Genomic DNA, 13556 nt, shown 5'->3' with positions numbered 1-13556 from the left:
AGGACATTGAATGAAATAAGCTAGAGAAAATCACAGCATTCTCGGGTTCCTGCTACTCATAGCGGACGTGCTGAGGATGATAAGCTAGTCAGCAGTGCAGTGCATTGTATGAAGGCCAAAAGAACGACCAAGAACTACGAGAAAACTTCCACCTTAGCGCCCATAGACTGCCGAACAGCGCCTCATACTGCCCAATAGTCATGTTGTCGTCAAGTTCCTCGTCACCATAAGTAAGGCTTTGTATCCCATATGGGATGCCACATATTTCTTCAATCTTCTCTTTCACTGCCTTGATTATGTGGGAAGGGTTCACATCCACCTTAGTGATTGTACCGTCTGGCCCCGTCACGTTGATCTGCACCAAACAGTCTAACAATAAATCCGCACCTGACTGTATGCCGTACTGAGCTAGTGTTTTCGTGCCCATGAGGCGAGTGCCATCAAGGAAGAGACATGGCTGCCCGTTAACTTCTTCAATCATTGGTGGGGGGATCCAAACATCGTCAATGATGTCCGAACTCTTAGCTGGAAGTCCCAGTGCGGTAACATCGGGTGTTCGGACGTAGATTGTTAATGGAGAGCTGGAAAAGTACCAATTTGTAACGTTGCAATCCGATATGACTTCCCAATCTTTTAGCGTTTCGTCGTGACAGTATGGTTGTTGGTCACTAATTGGGAGGTCTAGCATGCTCTCAACTATTACCTTGACATCAAAAATCGTATGCGAAGAACTTAACTTGATTTCAAATGAATCCTCATCGTACACTGGTTTTGGGTCTGGTTTTCTTTCCGGTTCTTGCAAATGGGAGTGCCTCACCAGGTATTCTTTCGAGTTTCTCTCCGTCTTCCGGAAAGTTAAGCTTATTTCTTCAGTTTCTTCAACTTCTTCAGCTTGATCACCACACCGAAAAACTGCATAAACAACACAATTCCCTTCCATGTTGTAGGTTTTCAAGCACTCAGCCTCATCAAGCAACTGCCCCTTGTAAAAAAGTTTCTGACTTGTACATGGGATCCCCATTTTCTCACAAATATATTGCTTGATGTCCATTATGGAACTGACCTTGTAGATGCTAAGCGCGATCGTTTCTCCAACCTGCGGCATTTTGATGGACAGTTTCGAAGAAGAACCGAACACCCAAATCGTTGATCTCTTGTTCACATGGTAAAACCCTAGGGTTTTCTCATCATCATCAAGATAAGCCATATGGCCACCATGAAAAAGCCATAGTTTGTCAAGTTGCACTTCAGCAAACTTTCCAGCAATCTCCTTCAAATCACGAACGGTATCCAATTCACTCACCGATATCAATTCTTCCCAACCGCAACCACGGGCGATAATCGGAAATCTATTCCCTACCGGCAACAACGTAAAACAAAGGTTCTTATTGAGATTGCACTCACTAATCCTCGTGCAATCCTCTACAAACTCCTCACCGTGGCTCACCACGAAATCGTCCAAACCAAACCCTACCACGCTCTCTGTCACCGCCTTAATCTCCCGGCCAGTAAACCACGGTTTTATGTCCACCAAAACAGGTCCCCAGCCCGGCACCTTGACATGGATACTCACACCATCAACTTTGGGATTGATTTTCTCAGAACAAAAGATTGCATGAACAGTAGACCAGCTTTCAACATTGCACGCTGCTAGGGTTTCGTTGTCACGATCCAGCACTTTGCCATTGTAAACTAGGGTTTGTCGCTCCACCGGCACGCCTTCCACGCACTGGATCATGGCCTTGAGATGCTTGATAGTATCTGAACTCTTCAATTTGAACATAATGATATCTCTGTCGGACGTTTTCTTGATCAGTATGTCGTAGGGTCTGAACTTCATCTTGTTTGTCATTAGACTGCAGAGAATCTAGCCGAAAACAACTACTCTATGAATGGAGCGAGTTTGCAGGTCATTGATATTTATAATGCTACTTTATGAATCCGTGTATGACAAAGATTAAACTACAAGAGAAGAGATACAAGTATTGTAATTCAAACAAGAGTATGACAACAACTCCCGATGAGATCTGGTTTAACGCAAAACAGCTAGGGTTTAGGATTTTATGCATGTAGTCCAATACCCTAGTGGATAGAGAGTTTGATTTCTATTTAATTTGAAACTCCCCCTTCCCTAAATTATAGTAATAGTCTCAAACTCTTCCCTATTTCCCTAATGATATTGGAAAAAAAGGGTTTAGGTTTGGATTGAGGCACATATCATCATTTACTTGGTGGGTCTAATAACTGTGGCACGACAAGCCCATTTTTTTCTCCCAACACTGAGGTTTAGGGTTTGTTTGCGATATTTTGAAGGGGCTATAAGTGTTTTTCGACAACCAAAAATGCTTTTATTTGTGTTTGACAAAAAAAAATTTAGAAGCATCTCCTGGAAAAGTATATATTGAAGGAAGTTGAGGTTTCACCATGAGAAGTAGTCCACCTATTTTAAGCACATGCAAGGTCGCTTTCGATTTGTGATGCATACTCTTAATGTCTCCTTATGTGTGATGAATTTTCAAACCTAACATGTGGTAAAAGTAACACAAATTGAATAATGTGGAGCATGTGTGGCCATTTGCATAAGCCAACACACTCTGATACGATAAAAAAACATAAGCTTTTCTCTATTTGGCTAAACAAAATGATCTTAATTACATTGTGTAAGATAGGCTCAACTAAAAGTCATTAGGTGCTGGTCGGACCGACGAGTAAGGACTTAGCGCCTAGGCGGTGGCCTAGTTTGTTTTTTAATTTTAACTTAATTTATTATATAACATATAAATAAATGTTTACTTATACCTAAAAAATACATAATGGTATTGGAATACATAAAATGCAAAATAAAATGACATATAAATTAAAGGGAAATTTTATTTGAACCCAAACAACCGCACTTTACACCCAACTTAAATCTTAATTGTGAATTGTCTTCTTAGACCTATTGTCTAATTACCATCAAGTACAAGATGAAATGAATACAAAAATCAAAATGTTATCGATAAACCCACCTCCAATAATTAAACCCTTATCATCACGCAATAATTTTTTTACGTTCTGTTTTGGCTAAAATCCTAAGACGTTGTCAAAGAGAGAAATAAGCTCTTTTTGACGGATATATGATAATTTTGAAGTTTTAAATCTTTCAAATAAAATATGAATCAATTTATGTTAATTTTTTATTTGATTCCAATTCTTTTTGTTTAGGCTTTAGTAGCAGTTGTATATTGCCTGCAAATAGGATTGAAATCAAGGATAAAAAAGGTGGATGATGTATTTCTTGGTATTTTGTTTCTCTGCCCCCACATGTTCTAGGTTTTTCAAAGATCCATATATATGGTAATTATCTTTTTTAGTGATAGTGTCCCGATAAATATATGTCAGAACCAAATCTTTTTTGTTAAGAGGAAGTAGCCATAACTCGAGCAAAAAATTGAAATCAATGATTATTGAAATCAATAATTGAACTGGGTAATTATACTTGGTAAAATCTCAACAATAAACTTGTTCGGAGCACAAGGTGCGAAAGAAACCCATAGGATACCTAAACTTGTGCAAATTAAAAAATATTTTGAATACCTCAACGCTTGGGTTGGTTCGGTGAAGAAACAGAGCAATGAGAAATATGCAGCAAAAGAAGGATTAAGTGCAAGACAAATATGTAAGATATATTGTTCTCTTTACGTCTTGAATGAGTTGTAGAATACTCATTTTGTGTTTTTATTTTCTCAACGGGTGTAAAGATAAACTTACATACTGAATTGGGTTTGTAAGGGTAATTTAGGTAGTAAATTTGGGTTCAAAGAGATATTGATGGTTTAATTAAAATTAATATGGGTGTAGAGAGTAAGTTGGGGGTAGAAATAGGTTGTATGAGTTCAAATAAAATTTCTCTAAATTAAAAAGTACTAGAACATATTAAAAACATAGGAAACAAACTTATAATAAGTGTTCATCCAAGTATGCAACAAGCCATTTCCAATTTATCGAAAAAATAAAGTACAAAGTAAAAGTTGTCTATTTTATGTCTAAGCGAGAGTCGCGGAATAGACGGGAGCCTAGGCTGGTCTAGGTGCCTTTCTTGTTTTTTAAACACTTAGGAATTAATCGTGACAGTGGCCAGCTGCTTAGCGCCTAAGTATGTCTAGCGCCTAAGTGGGGCCTAGATGGCGCTAGGCGCGAACTTTTAGGACACTGCCTATATTTCCTTCTTTAAGATCTAAATTGTGTTTATCAAAACAACTGAAATTTGTTGATGTGTTATTAATAAAAGTGCTTGTAAAAAAGCACTTATCACCAAAAATTCAATCTATACTAAAACCCAAAAACAACTGAATCACTGTTCATAAGAACAGTGTAGTTCCGATTTTGCCCTTGCTTAGTTTGTGTTATTACATGTCTGCCATTCGGTGTTGAGTTATTGAGCTGTCGTTCACTCTCTTCGACAGCACAGCAAGGAAACTCAGTTTCCTCCTCCATTTGTTCATTCCTGCTCACTTCAATTTGAACGAAAATGATCCCCACCGAGTCTGGAGGGCTCCTCCATTCCTCCCTTTGTTTGTGTTATTACAAGTCTCCATATCTCTTCCCTCCGTGACTCAGCTGACGACGACGGGCTATTTCCGTTTGAAAGCCGGCAAATCGGACCTCAACGTTTGACCAATCGTCTCCCCTTCATCTCAGGAACAAGAAACAGCCGTTGCATGCCTCGATTTGTTACGGTTTCGATGAGGATTTTTTAATACTCCTCAGAGTTTTCCTACGTTTATGCGATGATTCCGGCAAAGGTCGGCGTCGATGTTGGTCTCAAACTATTCCTCAGCACCTCAGGTACCTTCTTCATCTATTGTATGTAAAGATTCTGCTTCAAATATTTGATTTAATATAAATGGGTTTTATTTAATTTTTCATATTTTTTTCCTTCAAAATTCTGGGTTGTGCACAAATTTTCGTTAGCAGGTCTCAATCAAAGTTGTGTATGCTTTGTGCAGAGAGAGAAAGCGGCTGGGATATGAGCAATAAGCGTTTTTACAAAATCTTAATATACCAGTGCGAGTGAAGTGTGTCTGTTTAGTACTAATATTTCAGTTCAAGTAAAGTTTACTGCATTTTTCTACAAATAGGTACGATAATGGTTTATAGATTCCCTATTTATATCATTGGAATATATTTGTTCAAAGTAATATTACAATGATTTCGAACAAAGCTTAACCATAATAGGCAGTAGACATTATATATCTGCTAATTTGTTGAACTATTGGTGCTCTATAAAGAGATAATATATATGTTACCCACAAATATAATGTGAAGATTATAAACTGTGAAGGGGATCTCTTACTTCATTGGAACAGGAACTGACGTAGAACTACGGATAGAACCCCGGTATCTACTTATATGTTGAGTTACACACTAAATTTATAAATACTTTTTACAGATAACATGCAAATTTCCTTCTTTCAGTCTGTTGTATGCCTATGACGTGATAAACATATAAAAAGTTTGCGAAAATTGATGGCTCATGTCATAACAAATACTTTTTCAAATTCTAAGTTTTTATCCGCTTTCGCTCTTTTTTGTTCAATGGTTTCAATTAATTGCTTTTAGTATAACATGCCCATATGTTACCGGTTCTATGTTACCGAGTATAGCTTGAGGTTATGAATGTCCCTGAAAGCACCTTAATTTTGTGTATAATTTAAGTTTTTGCATTGTGAAGATGAGCAAGTTGGCATCTAGGAGTGCATGTCACGTGAAGATGATATTGGAGGCCTTGCAGGTAGAATCGTTCAGGTCATTATTTGAGGATTTGATTTGATTTGTTTTTTTCTCTTTATTACTAAGATTTTTCCTAACCACTTTACATATGGGGCTACCAAAAAACATTGAATTGGCACAAAAATGGCCGTAATTTTCATTTTACATAATTTTTGCAATCCTTTGTTGAAATATGCAGCACATGGTAGGAGATAATTCTTCTTCATTGTGAACATTCAGGTAAATCTGTCTTTCATGGGTTTTTCTATTATTCTTTGCAGTTTTTCCCTGTTGCCTGCCATTAATTACCAAATTATCTATGTGAACTAGGTCCAAGTTCAACTACTTATGGTTTGGCACTATACTATATGATGAATTCTCCAGTCGAAGATACACCCTTGCTACAGAGTTTTATCAAGGGGGATGATTTATATGAAATTCAAGGTTTAACTTCTAACTGATTCTTCTCTCCTCAGGGTTCATGGATTGTTAAGCAATGTGTGGGAAGAAAGCATGCCTCGTTGACCAGGCACTTGAAATCAATTATTTCCACGAGAAGAACTATTTGGAGGTATATCAATTTTTAGCATGCTTTTATATATGTTCTTTGATCACCCTACTTTGTGGACAGCTTATTGACACTTCACTGAAATTCAAGGCCTTCTGTTTTCGGGTTCAATTTGTTAGAGTATATAGAGTTAAGGTGATTCCAAATGTCACATGATTTGTCTATATATTTGTGAGGTTCAATCAATGTCATATGAAGATGGTAGCATGTGTTACAAGATTAAACCATCTCAGTATAGTGTCAAGATGCAGTTAGTGAGTCAGTTATTTTATAGGGATATAATCCTCACTCATTGTGTAGTATTGTTTTTGGTAATTAATTAATTATTTTAAATGCAATATCATGAATATTTATACTCATTTATATATTTGTAAAGACCATCAGAACACACGAATGTAATATATGTACATATTAAACACTACTCCTTAACACATATATTTTCTACACTTTCTACATTTTCAACAATTTTCTAAACCCCGCAGCAACGCGCGGGTACACTTGCTTGTGTTTACTATTAGAAGTAATCCATAATATTTGATCAAAAAAAAAAAAAGTAATCCATAATAAAGATCTCTACAGATATGGTAAACGTTAGTATGGAGGTGTATACGCCGGTAGAATCATAAATAATGGGGCCGCCATGTCTACTATTTAATTTGATGTCGATAGGAGAGAAATAGAAAAAGGCTGGCATTGGCAGTGTGCCTGTAAATGTGTCATGAATATTAGGACATCAATTAATTTTGATAGTGATTCGGTGTCTACACTCCACTCATGGCTCCAACGTATTTGGAATGATCACACGGGACCAGTAAGTAGAGGATAGGAGGGGAACCATGTCATACGTTGTGTTTACTTGTTGGTCCATTTGGAAGGCAAGATGTGATGCTGTTTTTAACTAACGGCAACCCTCCCCTTTGCGAACTGTGCTTGCCATGTCCCTCGCTGCTTCATCCTTCCTGGAAGCTTGCTCGGGGGTTAGTAGTGGGCGGGATTCAACCTCTTGCTGCTTGGCGGTGCGTAGGAAGAAGATCCGTGCATCATGTGTTTTGGCCGCGGTGGTGAGGGGTGTTTTGGAGGGATGTGTGATGGCGAGATAGTGGGGCTTCCATAGTATTGTGGTGGAATCTAACTTCAAGGAGATAATATCATGGCTAAATGGATGCATTGACCATGGATCTTAGGAGGTTTTTCTGGTGTTGTGTGATATTCGTGGGGTTGGCGAGGCGTTCAGTTCGTGTGTTTGGTCTTGGGTGCCAAGGTCAGCCAATGAAGCGGCGGATTATGTAGCGTTCCATATTAGTGTGGAGATGAGCGACTTAGTCTAGGTTCAACGACCCTCATCTTCGTTTGTTCGTATTCTGAACAAGGATGGGCTACCATGCCCTCCAAGCTAGCTTTTGTTAACTGGGTCTTAGGGTGACACGTATACTCCTCCGTGTCGTAGTTTATTTCCTTTATTCTCTGTTTTCATGTCTGATGTTGTTAGCCCTGTGTGGCTTTCTGTACTCTCTTTGGTTTAGGTCCTGGTTAATAATATTTCCAGTTTCCAAAAAAAATAATAATAATAATTTTGATAGTAATTCATTTGTAATTGATATGCTTTTTACCCACCTCATTAGTTATTGACAAGCCTCTCTTTTATTCAACTCTATGTAGTGACTAATGTTAATTTTATTGTAGCGGATAGCTCTCGTTAGATCATTGTTTTAGCCAATTTTGGGCATTCGTGATTACCATAAGAAAACTTGATAATAGTCATCGATAATAGCTTTTTAGGTGCATTTGTCGATATTAGCTGTACAAAATGAGGTTAGCAAATGACTATTAGCCTTGCACAGATATGCATTTTACCCACGCCTTTAGCCAAGGATAAGTCCGCCTTTTATCCAATGTATTATGAACAACTAATGTTAATTTTTGTCGTAGTAAATAGCTCTCAATACTCTTAAACAAGAGCTGAAACCCTAAAATATCTATGTAGGCAATTAATAAAAGATGTTAAATAATCAAGTAGGAGTTGTGGAGTATGCTTCATGCATGGGAGGTTTTGAACCATAAGTGCTTTTTCAAATTAAGAACTCTGTTAAAATTTGCCTTCCTCTTGCCCCCCCCCCCCCCCCGGGTACCGACTTGGTGAGGGTCTTCATCTTGCCCACCTTCTCTGGCGCCGACTCTGGCTTCGGCTAGAGTTTTCTCCTCCTTTTCCCTTCTCTGCCAGTTCCTCTTTCCTCTCTACTTCTTCTTCTTCTTCTTCTTTTCTTTTTGCTTTTTCCGATGCTTCTCCCTTTTCTCCCCTGCTCTCCTTTCCGATCTGGCCATTTCTTCCTACCCCCAGCGGCATTCCTCTTTGTTCATCTCTGCTTCGATCTGCAGCCGCTTCAAAACTGCGATTTGTTGCGCTTCTTCCAACCACTTGCTGGCTTTCCTTTCTTTGTGGCTGGGCTCAGAACGTTCATCGAGGTGAGATGCTGCAATTACTCTAGCGATGCTTGGTTGTGGAAGAGGACTTGGCCGGATCGCGATCGGCGGCGATTGGTGTAGAACTTTCTGGTGTTTGTCATCTTTTGTGCTTTTTGGGCTTCAACTTCTGGTTGGCCCTTTGTAGTTTGTTTTTTGGGCCCGTGTTTTGCTTGTTTATGTGTGTTGTTTGGACCTTGGGTATGCCTATATGTATGTTTTAGTTTGTTATAAATGTGAAGAAGCTTTTTTTCAAAATAAATAAATAAATAAATAAGAACTCTGTTGGAAAACGTAGAGCTCGAGTCAAAATTGCTAACCACCTCCACGGACAGTGGGTCCCCAAAGATTGCAGTTGTGGAGTGCATCATGCGCCATGCATCCTCATGGTCCTATTGAACTATTGAATGGACAGTTGAGAGATAGAGAGAGACCATAACTTTTTAAATGTCACAGATTTAAGTTTGGAAGCTGATTTTTTTTAGGAAAAATATTGAAAAATGTTTGAAAACTTTGAATTTTAATCAAAATGATAAAAATGTATTGCAAGTGAATAGTACTAGGAGTGACTTTTTACAGTAAAAATATCATTTTCGTTAAAAGTGAATAATACTGGGAGTATTTCGTTAAAACTCCATCTTTTTTTTCGATTCCAATGGGTAGGAAGGAAAAAAATAGTACTCACTTATTTATGGAAAGAAAATTTATCTTGGAATTAGGTATCACAAGTCATTCATATTAGGCCGAAGAAAATGAGTGTAATATAAATATATTGAACTCAACACTCATATACAAATCATTCTTATAGAGTGCCGGAAAGTTTGAGTTTGATACCAATATGTTGAACTCATGTGCAATTTATTAAATTCAGAGTGTTATATCAACATATTAAACTCACACTAGTGTAATAATAGTGTTATAGAATCAAACCCATGTTGCAAGATTCTTATATATAGCTATCACACTCACTTAAATTAAACACCTTATTGGTCAACAATGCCAATTAGCATGTTTGAAAAACTTGTCAAGTGTTGTAAAATTGGTGGTATGTGGGCTGTGGAATATAAAGTAAACGAGACACAATATTTACGTGGTTTGACAAGTGTGCCTACGTCCTTGAGACAGTAGCAATACTTTCTCTCATTATTTGAAATAATAGGACTACAAAGATAACTTTCACTATTTTCTCGTCTCTCTCTAGCCCAGCTCACTGATAATTTCTCCTGCATCTTTTTTTTTTCCTTTTCTCTTCTTTCTCTTTGATATTGAATTGTGTATATGCAATGAACGAATGAACCTCATTTTATAGAGGTTTTCATCCAACGAAATAATATAGCAACACTATTCACTTTACAAAATTTCTTCAAATAAATAGTGCATAAATAATAATTCATTTGATTTTTCTTCAGATGAATAGTAAAGAACTATTCATGTAGGCCATCCATATACGACATTACAACACTCTCCCTTAGATGGTAATATGTCAATTTTGGTTACTTCGTTAAATTCTTGATCTGTTTTGGATGCTCCCCCGAAAGAGTATCTCCTATTGATTTCGAATTCGTCAAACTGACTGATTTCTAAGTTGATGTAATCTGATACCATGCATGATAGTTTAAGTGTTTGCTTTTGAATGTGGTTCACATGTGCTCCAAATTTTAATGGGATGCAAGTATTAGCCAAACCCCAACCCAACCTAGTTCGTCCCCCCCCCCCAACAAACCCAGAAAGAAGAAGGAGGAAGAAGAAGAAGAAGAAAAATTAAAAAAAAAAAAACCCCAACCCAACCCAGTTCACCCCCTTCCCCCCACCACAAACCCAACCCCTAGCAACCCAGAAAGAAGGAGGAGGAAGACGAGGAAGAAGATTAAAAAAAAAAACCCAACCCAGTTGCCCCCCCCCAACAAACCCAGGAAGAAGAAGAGGAAGAAACAACAAAAAAAAAAAAAAAACCAAACCCAGTTCGTCCATCCCTCCCCCCCTCCACCCAACCTGTAGAAGAAGAAGAAGAGAGAGAAGGAAATAAAAAAGGAAACCTAGTTCGTTCGTCTCTCCCCCCTCCCCCCGGCACCCACCATTTTCCCTCCACACCCATTTCCCCCATTTTCTCCTCGCCCAGGTTCTCAACCTTCGGAATTGACCTGGCGAAGGTTTCCTGATTCCACCTCAACAGGATCTGGGTTTTTTTCTAGGTTTTTTTTTTTTTATGGGTTGCAGGTAGTGGGTGCGAGGTTGGGTGCAAAGGGTGGGTGCGAAGGTGGGGAGGTTGGGTGCGGGGAGAAGAGGGAGTGGGGGCGGGGGGGAACGGGGAAGACAAATTGGTTTTTTTTTTTCTCTCTTCTTTTTTCTGGGTTGCAATTGTAGGAAGGGGGAAGAAGATGAAGATGGGGAGAAGAGAGAGAAGGAGGGGAAGGGAACGAACTTAGTGTTGGTTTTTTTTTTTTTTTTAACTTTTCTTTATTATTTTAATATTTAAAAATATTAAATTTTTTTTTTAGTTTTTAATAATTTTTTAATAGAAAATGGGCTCCAGATCAAGCTACGTGAGTATTTAACTGAGAAATTCATGCCAAGCTAACGGAAGGTATAGCATTGGCACAAATTGGTAAGATGAGGTATGACATTGTCAATTTTGAAAGATGAGGTATGAAAGTGTCGTGACACCAATTGTTGAGGTAGTTTTTTGTAATTTATCCAATATAAAACTAGTGATATGATTTTAAACCAATATCATTCACATAATATGCCAAAACAAAAAAGACAATGATAAAGTGTCCATCTTTTTTTTTTTCCGTTCTTCTCACATGGTGCAATAAACCATTCCAAAAATCTAGCCCCATTTCCCCTTTTTTATCTTTTCCACGTGAATGATTGATCATTCACTTTTTTTATTTCTTTTTTTGTGCACAACCAGAACCACAGTGCCACACCTCTCAGGCTCCCCATTTTTATTCTATTTATTTATATAGGTATGGTAATGAGCTTTAAGCACCTTGGTAGCAAAGGTAATCCCAAAATTGGGGCTCGCTGCTAGGATACAGGAATTTGCCAGCGGAGCAAAACCAAAATAAAAACTTTTGTCGTCGTCGATCTCTTCACCAAAAAAAATGGTGGTGATAACGCTTCTGGCATTAGATATTAGACAGGGAGTCACAAAATTGGGGACGATGAAGATGTTGGCATCTACCAGAGGACTGCAACGCCATCAAAAGATGGCAGCCATAGGTGTCGAGTAGCATAAAACTCAATGCTAGAATTACCATGAGTCCTTGAGATCCGTCAAGAACGATGCGATCTGGGTTTCCAAGTCCGATTAGATTCTTTTGGATCTCTGGAAACCATTTGTCAAATACGAGTTTTCTCATTTCATGATGACTACAGGTCATTGTAAATTTCAATTCTCACCAGGATTCAATAAGGCGCTTCTGGCATGGTGAGAGAGACAAAAAATAGATAAAAATTTGACATACCTAAGAACGATGTCATCTTGAACCATTGTTTTGGGTTTGGATTCTGTGTAGTGTTTTGCACTTAAGCGAGAGTTTCTCGTGCTGATAATATGTTGTAAAATCGGTGGTATGTGGGCTGTGGAATATAAAGTAAACGAGACACAATGTTTACAAGGTTCGGCAAGTATGCCTACGTCTTCAGGCAGCAGCAGTACTTTCTCTCATTATCTAAAATAATAGGAGTACAAAGATGACTCTCACTATTCTTTTTTCTCTCTAGCCCAGCTCACTAGCAATTTCTCCTGAATCCCTCTTCTTTACTTTTATCTTCTTTGTTTTTTATATTGAATTGTGTATATGCAATGAACGAATGAACCTCATTTTATAGAGGTTTTCATTCGACGAAATAATGTAGCAACACTATTTACTTTACAAAATATCTGTTGTGCCTTGGCCCGTTTGTCAGTGCGGAAACGAGATTCAGATTACAACCTCACCAAAATCACACTCAGTTGAACAGAATAAAATACAAGAAATAAAAACATCGATAAATTTACGAGGTTCGGCAAAAACCTGCCTACATTCCCGGAGAGATATTGCTCTTCACTATGAGAATAACAGTACAAGTACACATAAGTTAAATCAACATAACCCAATCACAAATCCCTTGCACACCCACTCATAGAATTTTCCCAAGAGCCTCACTCTACCCCAAGAGTTCTTTCACTAGAATACTTTTCACTCTAGCTCTCTTGATTTTCTCTCACCCGTGCCCATGCTTTCCCATGGGAGAACCGAATGCTCTCACCCTTTGGATGCTCTCTGATGTCTTCTCAGGAGAGAGCCAAATCTCTCTCTCTCTCCCTTCGATTCTTAGCAAAATAAATAGCAAAAGAAAAAAGGAATCAATTTTCCCCTTTTCCACAAACATCATCATTAAAGTAAAAGCAAGCATCATCATTATGTTTTTACTCATGATGATGTCCACCAAACTTTTGCTTTTACTTTGTCTGCAATTTTCATGCAACCCACACCATGTGATATTTCCACCGAAAGCAAACACATATCACTTCATTGTTGTTAACACATGACTCATAATTACTCACAAATGTATGAGCCAAACACAACAATATCTTCAAATAAAAAGTAATTCTTCGAATTTTTTTACAGATAAATAGTAAAGAACTATTTATGTGGGCCATCTACATATGACATTACAACATCAAGATGATTCTTATTCTCGAATTTAAGAAAATGGAAGGATGAGAGTCAAACTTTTTACGTAAATATTGAATTTTTAATATAATTTACGATTTAGTTACAAATTT

At 37.9% G+C, this 13556-nt stretch overlaps 1 protein-coding gene and 1 long non-coding RNA gene across 4 annotated transcripts; one reads left to right on the top strand and one right to left on the bottom strand.

Annotated features, from left to right (window-relative positions):
- Positions 1 to 88: 88 nt before the first annotated feature.
- LOC126622783 (polyubiquitin-like) lies at positions 89 to 1840 on the bottom strand. The gene has a single exon (XM_050291503.1). It carries the CDS (start codon positions 1838 to 1840, stop codon positions 89 to 91), a length of 1752 nt encoding a protein of 583 aa, XP_050147460.1.
- Positions 1841 to 4305: 2465 nt separating this feature from the next.
- Positions 4306 to 6623, top strand: LOC126623782 (uncharacterized). Of its 3 annotated transcripts, none has more exons than XR_007623882.1 (4): positions 4306 to 4827; positions 4989 to 5120; positions 5714 to 5773; positions 5951 to 6623. It is a non-coding gene; the product is annotated as an uncharacterized LOC126623782 (long non-coding RNA). The 3 variants fall into 3 exon arrangements; XR_007623883.1 differs by having other exon boundaries at positions 5714 to 5787; XR_007623881.1 differs by having other exon boundaries at positions 5714 to 6623.
- Positions 6624 to 13556: the final 6933 nt, after the last annotated feature.

The sequence above is a fragment of the Malus sylvestris genome, chromosome 5, assembly GCF_916048215.2.
Source record: "Malus sylvestris chromosome 5, drMalSylv7.2, whole genome shotgun sequence".
In the NCBI taxonomy this organism is placed as follows: domain Eukaryota; kingdom Viridiplantae; phylum Streptophyta; class Magnoliopsida; order Rosales; family Rosaceae; genus Malus; species Malus sylvestris.
The sequence above is the reverse complement of the archived record's forward strand: the minus strand, read 5'-3'. Positions and strand labels throughout refer to the sequence as shown.